Source organism: Caretta caretta, chromosome 3 (assembly GCF_965140235.1).
Source record: "Caretta caretta isolate rCarCar2 chromosome 3, rCarCar1.hap1, whole genome shotgun sequence".
NCBI classification, from domain to species: domain Eukaryota; kingdom Metazoa; phylum Chordata; order Testudines; family Cheloniidae; genus Caretta; species Caretta caretta.
In genome coordinates this window covers 88,385,307-88,407,642 of record NC_134208.1, presented here as the reverse complement: position 1 = coordinate 88,407,642, position 22,336 = coordinate 88,385,307, and the positions used below count along the sequence as shown (strand labels likewise).

At 42.3% G+C, this 22,336-nt stretch overlaps 1 protein-coding gene across 1 annotated transcript in view; it reads right to left on the bottom strand.

Moving 5' to 3' along the window:
* Window positions 1-22,336, bottom strand: part of LOC125634261 (uncharacterized) — a 37,649-nt gene that overhangs the window by 5,561 nt on the left and 9,752 nt on the right. The window contains exon 2 of the mRNA XM_075126220.1: window positions 7,440-7,560. Within this exon, the coding sequence (XP_074982321.1) occupies window positions 7,440-7,560 (121 nt within the window). The remainder of the gene's footprint in view (window positions 1-7,439; window positions 7,561-22,336) is intronic.

Sequence of the window (22,336 nt, the reverse complement as noted above, 5' to 3'; positions counted from 1 at the left end):
ACCCTCCCCTGAAGCCATTTCTTCTATTGTCCTCCTTGTTACATAGTATCAATGTAGCATATACATAAGAAAGAAAACATCTTGTCTTCCCAGGGAACATTCAATCTGACAGGATAAAGCAATTTCAATCATGTTTTAAACCATATATACTTTCTGTTACTGAGAAACAGGACTATAATCTGGATAATACAAGTCTCACATTCTAACACTAAATTAAGTTTTATGAAATGGTTTCAAAATTTTGCTCCTGATTTCAAGAGATGCACATTTCATGATGTCCTAACCCTCAGCACTGTGATTTCTTGTTTGTTTCTTCAAGCTTTCTTTCAGCCTCATACAGTGCAATCTCTATTGCAGCTATTGCAGCCTGGGCCAAGGCTTTTACTAATGTTTGACAAACTTTTATTAAGTAGATAAATCCAACAACATTTGCTAAGTCAGACCTAAACTGTTCGTATGTCCTGCATACTAGAAAGACGGGAACTAAACAAGATTCAGATTTTTTTATAGGCATTGTAGAGTGTCTTGTCTTTCTGGACCAACCAACATACTATCTTGAGTTACTGGAGGAGTAAACTCCTCCAGTAACTCAAGATAGTATATTGCAAAACAAAAAAACAGCTAACAAACCAAAATAAAATCCCCTTCCCAAAAAAACTCAACCCCCAAAACAAACAACTGCTCAAACTGAAAGCATAAACATTTACAAATATATATTAGTAAAATACCTTTTCATAGGCCAGTTACTGTATATGGCTCAAGCAGTGAAGTTTTAACTGTGTTATTTCTATTTTAGCAGCAAAAATCAGGATTGGGGAGCCATTGCACTAAGCAGTGTACGAACAAAAGCAAAGACAAGGTTCCTGCCCTAAGAGAGTTTTACTTTATCTACTTTACTTATAAGGGAAACACATATTTGGCCTTGTCTTTATTCAGAGTTGCAGTGATTTAACTAGAGGTGTAATTTTAAACTGATTTAGGACGGGTCTACGCTGAAAATGCAGCAGAGGTGTAGATGCAGCACTTCAGTGAAGACACTACTATGCCAGTGTACCAGAGCTTCTTCAACTGGCATAGTTACTCCACCTCTGCAAGGGAAAAGAAATCCCCGCCCCCCCCCCCCCCATCAACACAGTGCTGTCTATACCGGGAGTTGGGTTGGTGTAACTATGTCACTCAGGGATGGTGATTTTCCACACCCCTGAGCGATATAGTTATACTGTTATACCTTCATAGTGTAGATCTGGCCTTTGTTAAACCAGTGCGAAACCTTATATAGGTTTCCGAGTAGCAGCCGTGTTAGTCTGTATTCGCAAAAAGAAAAGGAGTACTTGTGGTATAGCTCACGAAAGCTTATGCTCAAATAAATTTGTTAGTCTCTAAGGTGCCACAAGTCCTCCTTTTCTTTTTGCAAACCCTATATAGACATTCTTACATTGGTTTCAGTTTCGTTTACATCAGTTTAACTTACCCCTTGGGTAGAGAAATACATCTGTAACTATATCTCAATAGAATATAATCTATACCTTGAAAATATATTTCAAAGTTTATAGTTTTTTTTACTTAGCTGAAGTCAGTAAAACACTGAGTTCATCTAAATTGAAATAGGAGACTCTTAATCTGAAAAAAAGAGTGTCCGCACACAGACTTGCACTGAAATATCAAAAAAATTAATTAAAATGGAAGTGGTTCATTTAGTTCCAAATTTTTTGTTGTTTTGTTTTGGTTTTGTTAGTTTTTTGTTAGTTTGTTTGTTTTGCAGACCAGTCCTTGGCTCATCACAATTCATGCTAAGTAATTCAGATTTACCTTTCTTTTGCATTGCTGGAGCAATGTGAAACAGCTGGAGAATACCAATGAACCGGCTCTTATAATTGTTACTCTCCTCTATTTGTTTGATTCTTTTCAAATCTTAATGTTTTTATTGTATTGTATTATTTTTCAGGCTGCTGTACAGCACCTGCATGTCCTGGTGGCAAGATTTATTATTTGTCATTATCTATGTAGCAACTTGTCAGCAAGTTAAAGAAGTACGGGCTGGATGAATGCACTATAAGGTGGGTAGAAAGTCGGGCTCAACGGGTAGTGATCAGTGGCTCCATGTCTAGTTGGCAGCCGGTGTCAAGTGGAGTGCCCCAGGGGTCGGTCCTGGGGCCGGTTTTGTTCAATATCTTCATAAATGATCTGGAGCATGGTGTGGATTGCACTCTCAGCAAATTTGCGGATGATACTAAACTGGGAGGAGTGGTAGATATGCTGGAGGGCAGGGATAGGATACAGAGGGACCTAGACAGACTAGAGGATTGGGCCAAAAGAAATCTGATGAGGTTCAATAAGGATAAGTGCAGGGTCCTGCACTTAGGACGGAAGAACCCAATGCACAGCTACAGACTAGGGACCGAATGGCTAGGCAGCAGTTCTGCGGAAAAGGACCTAGGGGTGACAGTGGACGAGAAGCTGGATATGAGTCAGCAGTGTGCCCTTGTTGCCAAGAAGGCCAATGGCATTTTGGGATGTATAAGTAGGGGCATAGCGAGCAGATCGAGGGACATGATTGTCCCCCTCTATTCGACATTGGTGAGGCCTCATCTGGAGTACTGTGTCCAGTTTTGGGCCCCACACTACAAGAAGGATGTGGATAAATTGGAAAGAGTCCAGCGAAGGGCAACAAAAATGATTAGGGGTCTGAAACACATGACTTATGAGGAGAGGCTGAGGGAACTGGGATTGTTTAGTCTGCAGAAGAGAAGAATGAGGGGGGATTTGATAGCTGCTTTCAACTACCTGAGAGGTGGTTCCAGAGAGGATGTTTCTAGACTATTCTCAGTGGTAGAAGAGGACAGGACAAGGAGTAATGGTCTCAAGTTGCAGTGGGGGAGGTTTAGGTTGGATATTAGGAAAAACTTTTTCACTAGGAGGGTGGTGAAACACTGGAATGCGTTACCTAGGGAGGTGGTAGAATCTCCTTCCTTAGAAGTTTTTAAGGTCAGGCTTGACAAAGCCCTGGCTGGGATGATTTAATTGGGGATTGGTCCTGCTTTGAGCAGGGGGTTGGACTAGATGACCTCCTGAGGTCCCTTCCAACCCTGATCTTCTATGATTCTATGATTCTATGATCTGATCCTTCAAACTCTTAGGTGAGTAATCTTTATATATGTTAAAAATCCAGTTGCCATGTGAGTATGGCTTTTGCAGACCCAGGCTCACAATTTTCTCCTTCATATTCACAAATAACTTATATTATTATTAGTGGGAGTTGTGGCTGCAACTGTTGTGGGGGAGCAAATAGAATTCTTTGTGTCAGAAATGTGTGACAGAGATGTAGATGTGCTAGGGCTCTGGGATTGGTAAATTAAGAGTTGATTGAGGATTTATTTTTGTGTGTGATGAAGTGAAGACATTTAAAAAGTATTAGGGCTTGTCTACACTGCGAAGTTGTCGACAAAACGTTTGTCTTTCACGGGTACTTAAAAAAGCCCCCTCCATCCCCCACAAAATACAAAAGTTTTGCCGACGCAAGTGGTAGTGTGAACGCGGCTTTGTCAGCAGGAGCGCTCTCCTGGAAGTATTTTGTCTCCAAAAGTGCTGACAAAATACTGAAAAAGAGCGTTTACACATGCTGACTTTTAGCGACAAGGCTGTGTCGACACAGCCTTGTCACTAAAAGCTGTGTGGTGTAGACGAGCCCTTAGAGAGGATGAAGGAGCTTGTGGTTAAGGCACTGGACTGGCACTCAAGAGATCTGTGGTCACTTCCTAGCTTTGATGCAGATTACTTGTGTACCCTTGGGCAAGTCCCTTAATCTCTCTGTGCCTCAATTCCTCATCTGTCAAATGGAGATAATACTGTCTTTGCCAGCCATTTTGAATTCTGCGGGGCAAGGACTGTCTCTTATCATTTGCTTGTGGAGTGTCTAGCATCAGAGGCTGTGATCTTTGGTGGTGCCTCTAGGTGTAACTGTAAATAATAAAACATTTTTTTTCATTTCTCCTTTCCCCCTTGTGACTGGAGAGGTGTTAACAATCTTGACTGGTCCCTTGAAATATGTTAACTACTTATGCTAAACAATCTGTTCCACCATTTATTTAGCTGCAGCTCTCTGAGGGCTTGTCTATACTTGAACCACTACAGCAGCACAGCAGCCAGAGTGCCTCACTGTAGACACTAGCTATGCCGATGGGAGGGGTTCTCGCATTAGCGTAGGAGATCCACCTCCTGAGAGATGATAGCTAGGTCAATGGAAAAATTCTTCCATTGAGCCAGCACTGTCTACAACCATGGGTTAAGTTTGCTTTACTATGTTGCCTGGGGATGTGGATTTTTCACACCCCTGAGCAATGTATAGGGTGTGGGAGGGGGTGAGGGCTCTGGCTCAGGGTGCAGACTCTGGGGTGGGGCCGGAGATGAGGGATTTGGGGTGCAGGAGGGGGCTCCAGGCTGGGGGGTGGGGCCGAGGGGTTCAGAGTGTGGGAGGGGCTCAGGCTGGGGGTTGAGGTGTGGAGGGGGTGAGGGCTCCGGCTGGGGGTGCGGGCTCTGGGGTGGGGCTGCAGATGAGGGGTTTGGAGTGTGGGAGAGGGCTCAGGGCTGGGGCATGGGGTTGGGGTGCGGGAGGGGATGAGGGCTCTGGCTGGGGATGTGGGCTCTGAGGTGGAGCCAGGGATGAGGGGTTTGGGGTGTAGGAGGGGGCTCTAGGATGGGGCTGAGGGGTTTGGAGTGCAGGAGGGGGCTCAAGGCTGGGGCTGGGGACTGAGGTGCAGAAGGGGAGGTCGGAGTGCAGGCTCCGGGTGGCGCTTACCTCAGGCAACTCCCGGGAAGCAGCCAGCATGTCCCTCTGGCTCCTAGGCACAGGGGCAGCCAGGGGGCTCTGCGCACTGCCCCCATCCGCAAGTGCTGCCTCCACAGATCCCATTGACCCCCTGGCTGCCTCTGTGCCTAGGAGTCAGAGGGACATGCCAGCCACTGTAGCCAAATGGACTTTTAGCGACCTGGTCAGCTGTACTTACTGGAGTTGCCAGGGTCCCTTTTTAACCAGGCATTCTGGTTGAAAACTGAATGCCTGTCAATCCTAACAATGTAGCCTGGTTGACCTAACTTTTTAGTGTAGACCAGGCCTGAGTACATTTCCCAGACCTGAAGAAGAACTCTGTGTAAGCTTGAAAGCTTGTTTCTCTCTATAGTAGTTGGTCCTTAAAAAGGTATTACCTCACCCACCTTATCTCTCTAATAATAAATTAGTTAGCCAAGCAATTAAATAAATGGGATTTATTACTGTTTAAACATATATCCTAGATTTTTCTTGTGCATGCACAGCCACTTCTCATAATTAGAAAAGTCTTTATCCTTAAAAAAAAATATCATGAATTACACAATTCCAAAATATTGAGGTCTGGGGCCTGATCCAGAGCCCACTGAAATTAACTGAAACCTTTTCATTGACTTCAGTATGTTTCAGATCGGGCCCTAGAATCTGGTCTCCACGGGTATCTCTACACTGCAATTAAAAACCTGCTGCAAGCTGACTCGGGTTCATGGGGCTGTTCAATTGCTCTGTAGATGTTCAGGCTTGGATCTGCAGCCTGAGCTCTGGGACCCTCTAGAGCCTGAGCCTGGATCTCTACACCTCAATTAAACAGCTTCTTACCCTGATCCCTGCGAGCCCCAGTCAGCTAGCATGGGCCAGCTGCACTTTTTTAATTGCAGTGTAGACATACCTCAAGTCCACAATTATAGATAGAGAGTAATTCTGCTGGGTTAACAGAGTAACAGGATTGTGTCTGAACCACTGAGATTTACACCAGTACTAAATCAGTGTCTGGGCCTATATTAAGGAAGAAAGGAGGAAAGAAAAGAGTTTCTGATCATGCGTACTCTACAGTAGACTAGATCCAGGATGATGATTGTTGTGGGGAAAAAAGGATGATGTATTAAAGGTGTATTTGGGAAGGAGAATCTTCACTGTCCTTGTCTGTGTACAGTAGTAATGGCATTTAACTGTGAGAAAACCAATACCCGAGATAATCTGGTTGAAAGGGGTCCCTAGGAAGCTATGAAAATCATAAGTTTAATGTGGCCACCTGCCTTAAAATTTTTTATCCCCTCTGTATAAAAATCTGTATAGAATAGAATATGTCATGGTAATTTTTGTTTATTCCTTTTAAATTATATTTTCTCACACTTTAGATGCAACCCCCAACTTTCTTTCTACTGTACTGTAAATGGCTTGCTTAAGTCTTACAGCTCAAGCAGCAAATGTGTCCTTTTATTGACAAAGACAGATGGCAATTTCCCCTACAGTCAGTTTTCTTTTCACCAGATGACATACAAAACAGTCAGTATGCTATCTAAGGATATACCAAGGCACCTTACTAGTCTCACTTGGTAAAGCTTAAACCTTCCTGGCCTATGAATTGACTGGATAGCTGTTGGCTATTACACATTTGGTTTAGATCTGTTTTCATCATCTATATCATCTATATCCTTTTATTCTTAACCCATATAAATGTCCTTTTTTCATATTTGCTGTTTGTCTAGTCTACAAGGTGCTTATTTCCACATTCACATGCTTATTTAAGACAGTCTCTTTCCATCTTTTGGGCATTCAGCAATAGGCTGAGGTTAAACAAATGGTAAAATCCTGGTCCCTCTTTCAGTGAGCCAATAATGCGCAGGCTCCTTTGCCCACTTGTTAAGATTTCAAACAAGCACCTTTGAGCTTTCTCCCATGCTGCTTCTTACACTTAGGAGGAACTTCCACTAAGCACCCACAAAGCCACCTCATTATCCACCTTCAAATTCCTCCTTAAAACTCTCCTTTGCTGTAATACCATGAAACATTAGCAACAGTTAATTTATCGGTGCTTTGATACCACTGTCGTCTCTTGTAAGGGGAAGAGACTGTCTTTTTGTTCCATTTGTACAGCACCTAGCACAATGGGGTCCTGACCCAGAACTAGGGCTGCTAAACACTATGGTAATAGTAATACTATTGAAGGTAATGGCAATGTGTGTGCTTTTTGCTCCTTTGACAGTACTCCCCTTCTTGAATCTTCATCGTCTTTGCTTGGAGTGTATCCAAATCATTTGGCTGGCATGCATAAAACCTTGAGAGAAACTTGAAACAGTTGGTTGTCATGACACAGGCAAAAATCCCTATTTCTTTCTTAGTCCAATATACATCATGTGCATTTTCTTCTTTTTCATGATTTCTAGATTACTTTGCAGATGGCTGTAATCCTACAGTAACATTTTTTTGATTTCAGAAACATTTCCCATTTAAAGCTTTAATTTACTTACCATGACAAATTCCCTGAAACAGACCAACATTTGATCGGACTCATTTAAATATTTTTGAAATCTAAAATTACAAACACGTTGAAAAAAACAGAACAACGTTTAAACAAAAAAAATGAATTTAAAGTAACATATAAATAATATCTTACATTTCTATACTCCGGTTCCTGGCATTCTCAAGCACTGTGCATCTTGTATATGCAAAAGCATTGAGATGCAGCTGCCTGTGGAGTGGAAAGCTGCAACCATCCAGCCTACAGCATATGCACACTAATTATGGCAGGAGAAATTATGGCCAAAGCCATTGAGGAAAAGCACAACTCTTGGCAAAGGTGCTGTAGAATTTTCAATGTCCAGACCGAGCAGGTAGATCCATGGTTTTTAAGATCCATCCCAGGGCTCTACACATTTGGCAACATGCTGGAACTAAATTCTGCTGCAAACCCCGCAGTTTCTGTGATACTCTGATGCACAGTCAGCTGGAAATTCAGCTTCAGGGCAATTAAAAAAATGCACATTTGTACGGAATTAAATATGAAAATGAAGAATTTAATGAAGAAAAGTTCTCCTTGCATAGTTTATGCTGATAGTAAATGCAGTTTATTTTACTCTGCTCTAAATTTTCACTTTTCAAAGGGATGCAGATTTTTGTACTGTATTGTTTTGTATTGTAAATGCACAAGTTAATTATTGGAATTGGCTGCGAGCCTGAGGGTTTTGGAAACCAGCATTAGAGTTCTTTTGGGACTGTGGGACAATCATGTTTCTGCTAAGAGATGTAAATTGCCTTCATTAGTCTTCAGAGTCTACAAATGAATGAAAAGAAGAGGAATGTCTGCACCTCTTTTTGAGCTGTTGTTTCAGGTTGTCTGCAGACTCAGGAAGACAACACTGCATTGGTTATCCTTGGTTTAGGCCATGTCTACATGTACAGCACTGCTGTGGTGCAGCTGTACCAATGCAGCTGCGTTGCTGCAGCATATCTGTTGAAGAGCTCTCCCTTCGGCATAATAAAACCACCTCCATGAAATGCATATGTCTGTGTAACTTATGTCATAGGCACCGAGTCTGTGGGTGCTGCGGGGCTGGAGCACCCAGGGGGAAAAATTAGTGGGTGCTCTGCACCCACCGGCAGCCAAGCTCCTCCTGCCTCTACCCCCTCCTTGCCTCTTCCTTCCCCCGAGTGCATTGCATCCCCACTTCTCCTCCTTCCAGCACTTCCCGCCCGCTGCCTAACAGCTGTTTGGCGCCACTTAGGACTTTCTGGGAGGGAGGGGGAGGAGTGGGGATGCTGGGAGCTCGGGGGAAGAGGCAGTAAAGAGGCGGGGTAGGGGAGGGGAATTGGGGGAAGGGGGTGGAAATGGGACGGGGTGAGGGTGGTGCGGGGTAGGAAAGGGAGGGGTCAGGGGTGTGCGGGGGTCGAGCCTCCAGAGGGGAGGGAGGCGCCTATCTGAAGTGGGTGGTTTGTTCACCCACCAAGCGACATAAGTTATGCTGACGTAGGCAGTAGTGTAGACATAGCCTAAGTTTGGAAGGATGTCTTCACAAACACAAGGGCAAGACACACAAAACAAAAAGATACCCTCAAATTCTGGAGCACAATTTGCAGCAGGAGATGGATTCTCTGGTCATTTGCACAGGTCAATAATACACAGTGAACTGATTTCATTGGGAGAGTTCCCCACAGAATGATGCCTGCTGCAGTCCATCCTATATAACTACTTTTCAAAGTTTGCCTAGACAGTGTTGGGCAAAGATCTGTGGTTCCTGCAGGTCTATGTATCCCAAAATTCACACTGAAAATAATGAAACACTCCTCAGCTCATGACATAGAGAAGATGTACTCTAGATATGGGCAAGATTCTCCGCTGGTGGACATTAATTTCTGTTGGCCAGATGTAGTATGCTGGTGCCCTGGTGGTGGATAATCCAAGGCAGCACAGGTGGGTGGAGAGAGCACGGGAGGCAACAGATAGAGCACCCATGTTTGATAATATCACATACCAATGAGAGGAACTTCTTTGGTTTTATTATAATTTTCTTAGTTTAAGTTGTTTAGAAATCTCACCATATAAAGATTTCGTCATTTAATTTTATATATTAAGTAATATTCACTTTTAGGAGAGCTATAAAAATGCCATATACTTGTCATGTAGTGACAATTCCATTTGAACAGTTACTGTGTTCTTCAAGCAAACTAGCAGCAATATATCATTTAGAAGCATTCCCTGGGGCTGTATTAATTAATGTAATTTTTAATTAATGGGGTTTAGGTTAACTCGGAGATACAGAACAGCATTCAACCACTTCCAGTTTTTCCCTTAAAAGAATTTTCTTTGCACCTCCAAAAGTAGGGATTTTGTATGGTTGTGTCTATACCCACGTATATCTGTTATGTGTTGACCCACTAACCCATTTATCTTACACAAATAATTTTCCAAGTAACACAAACTTTCTGCAGCTAAAAGTGATAAGGGCAAATAAACAAGGTCTGCTTCTAAATCTGTATGACTCAACATGTATATTTACATATCTTTACTGCAGATGAGGTTGCTTAAATGCATTCTTAGTAACAATTACTAAATATTTGTTAGATTATTCCTGTCATTTACATACATGAAGAAATAGTTTGGTATTTACTAGATCATAAACAATTGTGTAAGATTAAAGCCAAAACTTGCATTCCTTGCATTACCAAAGCTGCCACTGGTATGTGGGTGTATTAGAAATGGAAAATCAACCCCGAATAGATCTAGGTCCTGCCCCTGCTGACAATGAAGTCAATGGCAAAACTCATCAATGAGGGCTGGACCACAGCCCTGTGCTTTTATCAGGTCTATTAATGTCGTTAGGTAGGTTTGTATTGTTATCTTTTTCAAATGGCCTTCACAGTGCTAGTATCTCAAGTGATGGAATGCTTTGAGTTCTGATTAATTGTGAGAGTAGTAGTTAGCAAAGTACACCTGGCCTATGTAGTCATGGAGTTGCTTTTCTGAGAACCCTGTTGTAACTATGCCATAAGACCCTGATAGAGAACCTAAGGTCCCATCTAAACTTCCACTCTTGTTATGTTGGTAAGCCAGTTAAACACTGCTTATTTTCTTACTGGGTTACAATATTACTATTTGTATTTATTAGTAGTATTATGGTGACACGGTCCCCAGCCAAGATCAGGGTTCCATTGTATGAACATATAGTGAGAGACGGTCCCCATCGTGAAGAGCTTACCGTGTAAATAGATGAGATGGACAAAGGAAGCATTGTTACCCTCACTTTAAAAATGGGGAGCTGAGGGACAAAGAGACAAAGTAACTTACCCAGTGTCACCCAAGAGGTCTCTGGGAGAGATAGGAACTGACCCTAGATCTCCTGAATCCTCCCAGTCAAGTGCTTTAAGCTTAAAAGCATCCGTTCTCTCTGCAGCAGTGGTACCGATTCTGGGAAAATTCAGGGGAGGAAAAGATTAATGTGGCCAGGACACACTGCACTCAGAACAGTTCATGAAAAGCTCTTTAATCAGAGCTCAGCTTCTACATAGAAATTCTGCAACATGACATGCGGTGGTGATATGTACAGCTTAAGCATAGATGTTATATTTGATTGAAAAAAATGGATGGAAAAAGGCCTGACTCAGTTTTTACTCTGTCTAGATAGTTTTATGGCCTTTACCACCACACTACCGCCATATCACTAATGTATTTATCCTCATTAATCCCCTGTGAAGTAGGAAGCATTTTCCCCATCTTACAGAGAAGGAACTGAGGCACAAACTGGAATAAATGATTTGCCTAAGATCATACTGGAATTGACCCCTTGTCTCCTGAGTTAACGTTCAGTGCCCTATCAACTACTAAACCATCCATCCTCAATGGGAGTTTTATTTGGAAAAGGATGGAGTAGAAACGAATGGCGCCTCTGCATGTAGTTCACCCTCTACTTGTGGGCATTCAGCTACCACTGTAGCACCATCTCCCCTCCTGAGATCCTTCAAAGAGGCCTTTTCAGGGTCAGCGCTATATTATAGTAGTACTGAGGTGAGGAAGGCCAGTTGCAGCAGCATGAAGACCAAGGATGAAACTGGATGGAATATACATTGTTCTCCCAACCCAACCTCAAGCTCTTCAGACAGTCCACAAAAAATAATACAACCTGAGGTGCATTAACTTTTCCGTGGGTTCCCTCCATATTATGGAACCATTCCTCTTCTTCATTGATTGTTCTAGGAAAGCTGGTAGTGCAGGAAGCCTGGGGAATGTGGCTCTTATACATTCGTGATGCATAGAAGCCAATGATGAGGCATAGGCTTATGTGCAATTGTCCTTGATGTTCTGTGGAACCCCCATGATCTGCAGGAATCTCAGGAGATCTGCAAGATGTGAGGGTGGAACCCCATGTTTTTCCTGGCCACTCCCAGTCAATTTGGGGGAACGTACAAGCCTCTTTCATGGGTTTTTCGTCGAGAGGGGCACTTTCCTCCTGAGTAAAGGATTTCAGGATGTCTCCCTTATATTGAAATATAGCAATTGTATTAAGCTTTATTTAACTTTTTACACTGTGCCAGAGCACAGTGGTGCAGTCTTCAGTAACACGTTTTCAGTGTATATTGGTTCCGATGCTTGTAAATGCATAGTTTCCTAAACAGTCTTAGTCAGCAGGACATTTCAAAGTGTAGGTCCTAGGACAAATCTATGATGCTCAGGGGAAGGAAGCATGTGGCACAGACATCAAGGATATATAGTATGAAAATTAAAGTCAACAGCTAGTTAATTACAAATCTAAAGTGATACTCTGAGCAATAGGAGGGTGGTCCTAATCTCTGTTGGTATTGTCTATCTGGGCACTTTTTACAATATTTAAGCCTTTTTACCATATTTTTAACAGCTGTCAGCCAACAAGATCCTGACCATGACTTTACAGTCCATATAGACAAGGATACAATGTGTTCATCATCATGTTAGCGTCAGTAAATACTGGGAGCTCTGCCTGGTCTACAACAGGAGCTGGTCATGGTCTTCTTTAGTGACACCACAGGAAGGGCTTTGTCATTGCAAAGTTGGGCCTAAATATTTAACATAATGAACACTTTTACAACTAATTATGCAAAGATTTGTTGTCCCTTGTCACAATATTCTGATGCCTATGTCAAAATTACGTTGCAGAACTTGAAACTTCCGTCTAAATGGCAGGTTTATCTTTCAGATCTGGAAATTTCAAAAAAGAAGATGTCATCTCATTATTTGTTTTCTATAGATTGTGGGAGGGTGTTTGTGCATGAAATCATTTCCTTCTTGTTAAGTGTTTTTCCTGCCTCTGCTGCTGTTTAGTCCCTGGTTCTTCTACATGTTTTTACTCTATTCTATAAGGATCCTCTGTTTGATGAACCACCATCCATTGTGGGCCCCGTGTGTTTTTATTGCAGTGGGCGACAGACTGAAAATGTGTCATTCTGTGTTTCTTTCCATGGAGTGCAAGATGTTGTTCTATGTTATCCCTTTCACTGCAGTGGAGAAATGGTTTTGAATATAAATTATACTCAGATAGTTGGTCCTACTGGCAGATAAGAATGGGATTGGAATTAGGTGATGTTTATATTTCTTGGCAATCATAAAGAGAGTCATACATAGAAATGAGAGCATAACACCATCTAATCACAACCCACTCTCCTCTGGGAGTACAATAACAACCTGAGAACAGCATCCATTCGCAACCATTTCTGCACTGCCAGTGTAGCCAGTGTAGTACAATCAAGTGTAATCAATATTGTTATCACAGAAAAGAATGCATAACAACACATTAGCAGCCTCACATTCTGGAATTAAGAAAACCCAGGAGTGTAAATATTGCTCACTACCGTGGATTAATAATAAATAAATAAATAAATAAATAAATCACAGGCTCCAAAAATTTATACACATCTTTTAGCAAAGACTACCCTGTGGATTTGGGACAGAATTAAAGATAAACCCTTTTCCCTTGCCATTGCAAATAATCCAGATTTTAGCCCATATCACTAATCAGAGAGTTCTAAAGACTGAGGGAGCCATGGAATACCAATGGTTATCCAATTATTTAGTAAATAAACTTTTCCAACTTATTTGGAGATCAAAACTAATTTTATTTGGCCCACTCTTCCTTAGTACCAGTCCTTTCAAGTTATGCATGATGTTTTTCAACTTTCTAGAAAAGCTGTTTTATACAGAAATTTAACTTTAATAGAAGCAATGGCATCTGGTCAATTAGGGAACAAACAAACAAAACTCAGTTATATAAATCTTTGCAGGCAACTTTCCCAACCAAAAATATCCATATATGACTTTGGAAAAAAGGATCTGGATAGATAAATTATTCCAGAGGATTGAAGTTTGATCTGGAAAAGAGATCCAGCAACCTTAGTCTGTAGCACATGAACAGAAAATTTCTTTAAAATATTGTTTGAATGGTACTTCACAACAGTCAGGTTAAAAAACAAATAGATTGAATGAGGATAAATGCTAGAGAAGTTGTGATGAAAGAGGAGATTTTGTGCATTTATGGTGGATATGTCCAGACATTAGAGAGTACTGGAATGCAATTTGGAACCAAGTGTCACAAATTGTTGGATATTTATTATCCTTCTCAGCGAAAATGCTCACACAAAAGTGAAGAATTAATTTCTTATCTCCTAGTAGCTGCTAGCCTCTAATTGGAAATAGAAAAATAGTCCAAATAAAAGGAATGGCTAAAAATAATATGTTTTTTTTTTTGTTATGGAAAGGTTAAAACATTAATTATGTACCCAGCAAAATAATCAGGGGACAGATAAATACTTGAATAAATGGTAACTAAATATCTCATTCTCACAAAAAGTACATTCACCTGCAAGAGAATCAGCACACCTTTCCAATTTTTTTAATATTAGCATTTGATAGACGTGCTTGTCTTGTTAAATATGTATAAGTTGAGATTACACCCCATTTAATAAAATAACTAGAAATGTCCTGTCATGGGCAGTGTAAAGATGTTCACTCTGTAACCTGGTAACACCCTGTTAAACAAAGAGATCTGATAATTATGTGTATAATGTTCCTCTAAAGAAAACCTCACTGTTGTAATAAGTCACAGATTCCAAGGGCAGAAGGGACCATTATGATCATCTACTCTGACCTCCTGTGTAACACAGGCCAGAGAAATTTCCCTAAATAATTGCTAGAGTATCTTTTAGAAAAATATTCAATCTCCCATTTAAAAATGGGAAGTGATGGATAATCCACCACAACCCTTGGTAAGTTGTTCCAATGGTTAATTACTCTCACTGTTAAAAATGTATGCTGTATTTCTAGTCTGGATTTGTCTAGGTTCAGCTTCAAGCCATTGAATCATGCTATATCTTTCTCTGCTAGGCCATTATTAAATATTTGTTCCCCATGTAGGTAGTTATAGACTGCGTTCTTCTTTTTGTTAAGCTAAATAGACTGAGCTCCTTAAATCTATCACTATAAGGCATATTATCATTCAATCATTCTTGTGTCTCTTTTCTGAACCCTTTCCAATTTTATCACTATCTTTCTTGAATTGTGGACACTGGAACTGGACACAGTACTCCAGCAGCGGTTAAACCAGAGCCAAATTCAGAGGTAAAATAACCTTTCTACTCCAAGGATTCCATTAGTTCTTTTGGCTTCAGTATAATACTAGGCACTCATGTTCAGCAGATCCTCCTCTACAACCCCCAGATTTTTTTCAGAGGCTTTGCTTCCCAGGATAGAGTCCCCCATCTCGTAAGTGTGGCCTACATTCCTTGATCCTAGATGTATATATTTACATTTAGCCATATTAAAATGTATATTGTTTGCTTGTGCCCATGGGCAGCAGGTATCAAAGGTCAGGGCAGGCTAAGCCTCCCCTAACCCAGGCTGTGGCCCCCACCCATGTTCCGTCCTGAGTCCCCACTCTCCTTCTTCCTCTCCCCTTCAGCTGGTGGGGGCTCAGCTCCAGCCTCAAAACAGCTTTTGAACAGCTTCAAAAGGAGAGACTCGGAGAGCCCTGAATCAGAATACCCCATAGCTCAATGATTAGAGCAACTTCTGGAGAGCTTGGAGATCCTTGTGCACATCTTTTCCCCCCCTCAGGCAAAGAGAGGAATTGAACCAGGGTGTCCCACATCCCAGGTGAGCGCTCTAACTATTGGGGTAAGAGTTATCAGGTGAGCACAGCCTCATCCTCCAAAGCATTTGTGTGGATCGAGGCAGGCACTTAACTCATTCTCACAAGAAGAGCATTAGGTGCCTAACTCGAGGTCGCTGGTTCCTGTTCATGGATTGCTAGCCGAGATAGGCACCCCCCTGCAGTCTGAGGCACCTATCTCTGAGAGAGGGGCAAGGTTTAGCACACACCTTTGTCTCCCATTGGCTAGCTTAGGCAGGGAACCACTTAGCATGCTGGCTTTTGTAGATCACATTCTTAGGTGCCTATCTCCCCCCATTCATTGTATAGGGAGTTTAGGCACCTAACTCAGCTTGGTGGATCATAGTGTTGTTCCTGTGATTTTCTGTCTTGTCTAATGAAATTTAGCTCACCCAAAGTCATTGTAGCATCTTCCAGCCAGGTAGTCTGTGACCCCCTTTTCATAAGACATAACACGCAGGCAATTCATCTCCTTGGTGACGTTTACTGGCTCTCTCCTTGGAACTGCAGAAATTTCAAAATAGTCCTTTGATTTTTTTTAACCCACCCCTTCTGCTGCATGTTTTTTTTTTTTTTGTAGATTTTGCAATCTTTTGTCAATGTTGCAATCTTAATTAGTTGGTGTCTCCGTAAGAAAATAGATTTCCAGTCTGAGACACACAATGCACAATACACACCTGACTAGATACAGAGACAAAAACATCTCCGATCGCCTGCCTGAACATAATCTGTCCAAGGCCTGTTGCATCCTGGTGACCTGCTTTTAACTTCAAGGCTTTACGAACATAATTTCCAGTAGAGATACTTACGTCCTTCGATATCATCTGTACATACATCTCGCAGTGATTAGGACAAACAGGGTGTTACTAGCTGTTGGTAGAGACGCCCCATGCCACCCTTTGGCACAGTATTATGTAGACATCAGACCTAGGGATCCCTGTAAACTCCTATGCACCTCTTATGCTCTCTGCCAGTTGGCACCAATCTCATAGGATTTTTGGTTCGCAAGCCAGGATAAATATGTGAAATCTAAGCAACAGGACTTTTATCTTTTTCAGAAAACTAAAAGGTCCCTTTTTAAATGTTATCCTGTTCCCTGCAAGCAAACTCCAAATATAATGTTCTAATCAGCAAACCAACAATGTGATGCTATTACAGCAGGCATGTACTTTCATCTTGTTTTATGATTAAAAAGTATACACGGTATTCAGATCCCTTCACCCGCCCCCTCAGATTAGCCTTTTGCACCCTTGATACAATAATAGAGGATGACAAATCTCGAGGTAAAATGCAGTATGGGCATAATAATATATATGGTTCCACTCTCCAAGACATATTTTCACAACAAGGCATATCCATTAGATCTAGCTGGGAAATTATTCTTTTCCCTCTGACAATTTTTTAACAAAAACAAATAGGTATTCATTTTCATCAAACTTTTTCAGTTTTCATAAGGGTAAGACACAAACCTTGAAGAAAAAATGTCCATGAACATTGTATTTTGTGGAACAGTAATTTTCCACTGAAAAAAACATTTTGACGGAACATTTTCAACCAGTGCTATTACCTATTCATTGGTCCCACAGCTATTTTACACAACTTTGAGCCAAATGCTTTGCTGCTTCTTATGGTGTGGATGCTAATGGATCTGTGTGAGGTGAGCACAGACCAACAAGAGGAAAAACCATCCCACTCTAAACTGCCAACAACCCCACGGGATGAACAGCATATGTATAGCGGGATGTGGAATTTCAGGGTGGGTGCATGACTGGAGACAGCAGAGGCGAACCTCTGGCCAGCAGGACAATCTCTGTCTCAGGGTATGTCCACACTACAGCAGCTAGAGCAGCACAGCTACAGCACTGTAGTGTAAATACTTCCTACATCGATGGACGGTGTTCTTCTGCTGATGTAGGAATACACCTCTTCAAGAGGTGGTAGCTAGGTCAACGGAAGAATTCTAGTCTACACGTAGCTGCGTCTACTGTGGGGTCTAACTACACAGTACAAGGTGCAAAATATTTCATAGCACTGAGTGATGTACCTATGTCAGTCTAATTTTCAGGCATAAACCTGGCTTTGGTTTACTCATCTGTATAGGCTTTATAGGCTTTCTTCCGGCAGCTCACGGAAGCTACTAGATCGCATGCCCTGATTCTCATGGGTGACTTTAATTTTCCTGATATCTGCTGGGAGAGCAATACAGCGGTGCATAGACAATCCAGGAAGTTTTTGGAAAGCGTAGGGGACAATTTCCTGGCGCAAGTGCTAGAGGAGCCAACTAGGGGGGGCGCTTTTCTTGATCTGCTGCTCACAAACCGGGTAGAATTAGTGGGGGAAGCAAAAGTGGATGGGAATCTGGGAGGCAGTGACCATGAGTTGGTTGAGTTCAGGATCCTGACACAGGGAAGAAAGGTAAGCAGCAGGATACGGACCCTGGACTTCAGGAAAGCAGACTTCGACTCCCTCAGGGAACGGATGGCCAGGATCCCCTGGGGGACTAACTTGAAGGGGAAAGGAGTCCAGGAGAGCTGGCTGTATTTCAAGGAATCCCTGTTGAGGTTACAGGAACAAACCATCCCGATGAGTCGAAAGAATAGTAAATATGGCAGGCGACCAGCTTGGCTTAATGGTGAAATCCTAGCGGATCTTAAACATAAAAAAGAAGCTTACAAGAAGTGGAAGGTTGGACATATGACCAGGGAAGAGTATAAAAATATTGGTCGGGCATGTAGGAATGATATCAGGAGGGCCAAATCGCACCTGGAGCTGCAGCTAGCAAGAGATGTTAAGAGTAACAAGAAGGGTTTCTTCAGGTATGTTGGCAACAAGAAGAAAGCCAAGGAAAGTGTGGGCCCCTTACTGAATGAGGGAGGCAACCTAGTGACAGAGGATGTGGAAAAAGCTAATGTACTCAATGCTTTTTTTGCCTCTGTTTTCACTAACAAGGTCAGCTCCCAGACTGCTATGCTGGGCATCACAAAATGGGGAAGAGATGGCCAGCCCTCTGTGGAGATAGAGGTGGTTAGGGACTATTTAGAAAAGCTGGACGTGCACAAGTCCATGGGGCCGGACGAGTTGCATCCGAGAGTGCTGAAGGAATTGGCGGCTGTGATTGCAGAGCCATTGGCCATTATCTTTGAAAACTCGTGGCGAACCGGGGAAGTCCCGGATGACTGGAAAAAGGCTAATGTAGTGCCAGTCTTTAAAAAAGGGAAGAAGGAGGATCCTGGGAACTACAGGCCAGTCAGCCTCACTTCAGTCCCTGGAAAAATCATGGAGCAGGTCCTCAAAGAATCAATCCTGAATCACTTGCATGAGAGGAAAGTGATCAGGAACAGCCAGCATGGATTCACCAAGGGAAGGTCATGCCTGACTAATCTAATCGCCTTTTATGATGAGATTACTGGTTCTGTGGATGAAGGGAAAGCAGTGGATGTATTGTTTCTTGACTTTAGCAAAGCTTTTGACACAGTCTCCCACAGTATTCTTGTCAGCAAGTTAAGGAAGCATGGGCTGGATGAATGCACTACAAGGTGGGTAGAAAGCTGGCTAGATTGTTGGGCTCAACGGGTAGTGATCAATGGCTCCATATCTAGTTGGCAGCCGGTATCAAGTGGAGTACCCCAAGGGTCGGTCCTGGGGCCGGTTTTGTTCAATATCTTCATAAATGATCTGGAGGATGGTGTGGATTGCACTCTCAGCAAATTTGCGGATGATACTAAACTGGGAGGAGTGGTAGATACGCTGGATTGTAGGGATAGGATACAGAAAGACCTAGACAAATTGGAGGATTGGGCCAAAAGAAATCTGATGAGGTTCAATAAGGATAAGTGCAGGGTCCTGCACTTAGGACGGAAGAACCCAATGCACAGCTACAGACTAGGGACCGAATGGCTAGGCAGCAGTTCTGCGGAAAAGGACCTAGGGGTGACAGTGGACGAGAAGCTGGATATGAGTCAGCAGTGTGCCCTTGTTGCCAAGAAGGCCAATAGCATTTTGGGATGTATAAGTAGGGGCATAGCGAGCAGATCGAGGGACGTGATCGTTCCCCTCTATTCGACATTGGTGAGGCCTCATCTGGAGTACTGTGTCCAGTTTTGGGCCCCACACTACAAGAAGGATGTGGATAAATTGGAGAGAGTCCAGCGAAGGGCAACAAAAATGATTAGGGGTCTGGAACACATGACTTATGAGGAGAGGCTGAGGGAGCTGGGATTGTTTAGCCTGCAGAAGAGAAGAATGAGGGGGGATTTGATAGCTGCTTTCAACTACCTGAAAGGGGGTTCCAAAGAGGATGGCTCTAGACTGTTCTCAATGGTAGCAGATGACAGAACGAGGAGTAATGGTCTCAAGTTGCAGTGGGGGAGGTTTAGATTGGATATTAGGAAAACCTTTTTCACTAAGAGGGTGGTGAAACACTGGAATGCGTTACCTAGGGAGGTGGTAGAATCTCCTTCCTTAGAGGTTTTTAAGGTCAGGCTTGACAAAGCCCTGGCTGGGATGATTTAACTGGGAATTGGTCCTGCTTCAAGCAGTGGGTTGGACTAGATGACCTTCTGGGGTCCCTTCCAACCCTGATATTCTATGATTGGAGTGTATTTATCTTGTTCACAGGAGTGTTTTGAGGAATAGCCAGTTAATGTGTAAAGAGTACTTTGAAGTTGAAAGTGATAATTTATTATTACGCTTACATGATTCCCTAAAATAGCTTCTAACCTTGTCCTATGATTTAAACTAACTAAGCTATAATTTCCTAATGTGTTGCCTTTTCAAATTTTCCTAGCATCATGAATCTGTCTGGAAATGAGAAAGCTGTTAGAATCTTTTCGAATTTCTACTAAATTTTAGAACATTCCTAGCTAAGGTCTGTGCCCTTAAGTCACTTGTTTACATTCTGTGGTCCATCTCTGTGATCGAGGTTAGGCCTGATCTCAAGCCTCAGATCTGCATGCATCTAAACTTTGGGAAAAGTTAGATAGATCCAACACGCCCCCCCTCCCCCCCCCCCCCCCCCAAAAAAAAAAAAAAAAGAATTTAAATGCCGAAGGCTTCTAGATCTCTGACACACTGTGGTTCTCACCTAACTCTGGTAGGAACTTTTAGAAAATTTCTCCAGCACATATTCAGTTTAGAAGATTGAGATTTTCAGTAATGACTAGGAGATTTAGACACACAATTCACATTGAAATTAATGGGAAATGTGTGGCTATATCCCTCACTCAGCTTTGAAAATCTCAACCATTGTCTGTTCAGAAGAGATCTCTAGATGTATCTTCCTTTTGTGGCCAGTTAAATGTACTAATAACAGAGCTGATGGAAGGGAAATAAGACTGCCACTTGCTACTTCTTCCAATATTCCTTGAGTGGTTCCAGTTTTGATGTGGCTGTCCAAAGTATCTGTTAGGGGCATAGGTCCTAGCCTGGTCACTAAACTATCCAGCAAGCTCAGCTGGGCCCAATGAGGCCTGCCCACAACAATCGCTAAACAAGATCCAGCTCCAGCCACTACATAGGCTGCCCATGCCCTGGCAGCTTACACTATCAGAAATTCACAGAGTTTAAGGCCAGAAGGGATCATCCAGTCTGAACTCCTGTACATCATAGGTCGTTACATTTCACCCAGATACCTCTGTAATGAAAACAATCATCCTAAAATCATAGAAGATTAGGGTGGAAGGAGACCTCAGGAGGTCATCTAGTTCAATCCCCTGCTCAAAGCAGGACCAACCCTAACTAAATCATCCCAGCCAGGGCTTTGTCAAGCCAGGCCTTAAAAACCTCTAAGGATGGAGATTCCACCGCCTCCCTGGGTAACACATTCCAATGCTTCACCCCCCTCCTAGTGAAATAGTTTTTCCTAATATCCAACCTAGACCTCCCCCACTGCAACTTGAGACCATTGCTTCTTGTTCTGTCATCTGCCACCACTGAGAATAGCCTACATCCATTCTCTTTGGAACCCCCCTTTAGGTAGTTGAAGGCTGCTATTAATCCCCCCTCACTGTTCTCTTCTGCAGACTAAATAAGCCCAATTCCCTCAGCCTCTCCTCATAAATCATAACTTGTGTTTGAGTAAAGCATATAATCCAGAAAGGCATCCAGTCTTGATCTGAAGACTTCAAAAGGTGGAGAGTCCACGACGTCCCTTGGTAGTTTGTTCCAATGGTTAAGCACCCTCACTGTTAAAAAAGTGTACCTTACTTCCAATTTGAATTTGTCGGGGTACAGCTTCCTTCCATTTGTTCTTTTTATGCCTTTCTCTGCTAGATTAGAGCACGCTTTACTACTCATTATATTCTCCCCATGAAGGTACTCATACACTGCCATAAAGTTTCCTCTCAATTTTCGTTTTGATAAGTTAAACAGATTGGGTTCTTTACAGCTCTCTCACTGTAAGGCATTTTCTCCAGCTCTCATCACTTTTTATGGCTATTTTCTCCACCCTCCAATTTTTCAACATCCTTTCTTAAATGTGGACGCCAGATCTGTATGCCGTATTCCAGTATCAGTCTCACCAATGCTGTATACAGAGGTAAAAAAACCCCACCATTTGCATGAAGAAGATAATCTTCTGGTTCATGCAGAGCAAACCAGACTGATCTGTATTAATGGTGTCTGACAGTACATTTTCCTATTTACTTGCCAAAATTTTGATGAAGATTTTATTGCCAACAATAAGAAGTGATATAAAACATATAACACAGGGATCTTCTTATGTAAGTGAATTATACATGACTAACCTAGTTGTTTGTCTCCTGAGAACTCAGAAATTCAGCCCTTCTCAAAGTACAACCATTATGGCTGAGTTCTTATGAGAAGTTGTCAAGTCCTGGAGACTTGTTCAAGGACAGCTGTTGGATAATATTCTTCATCTCTGTAA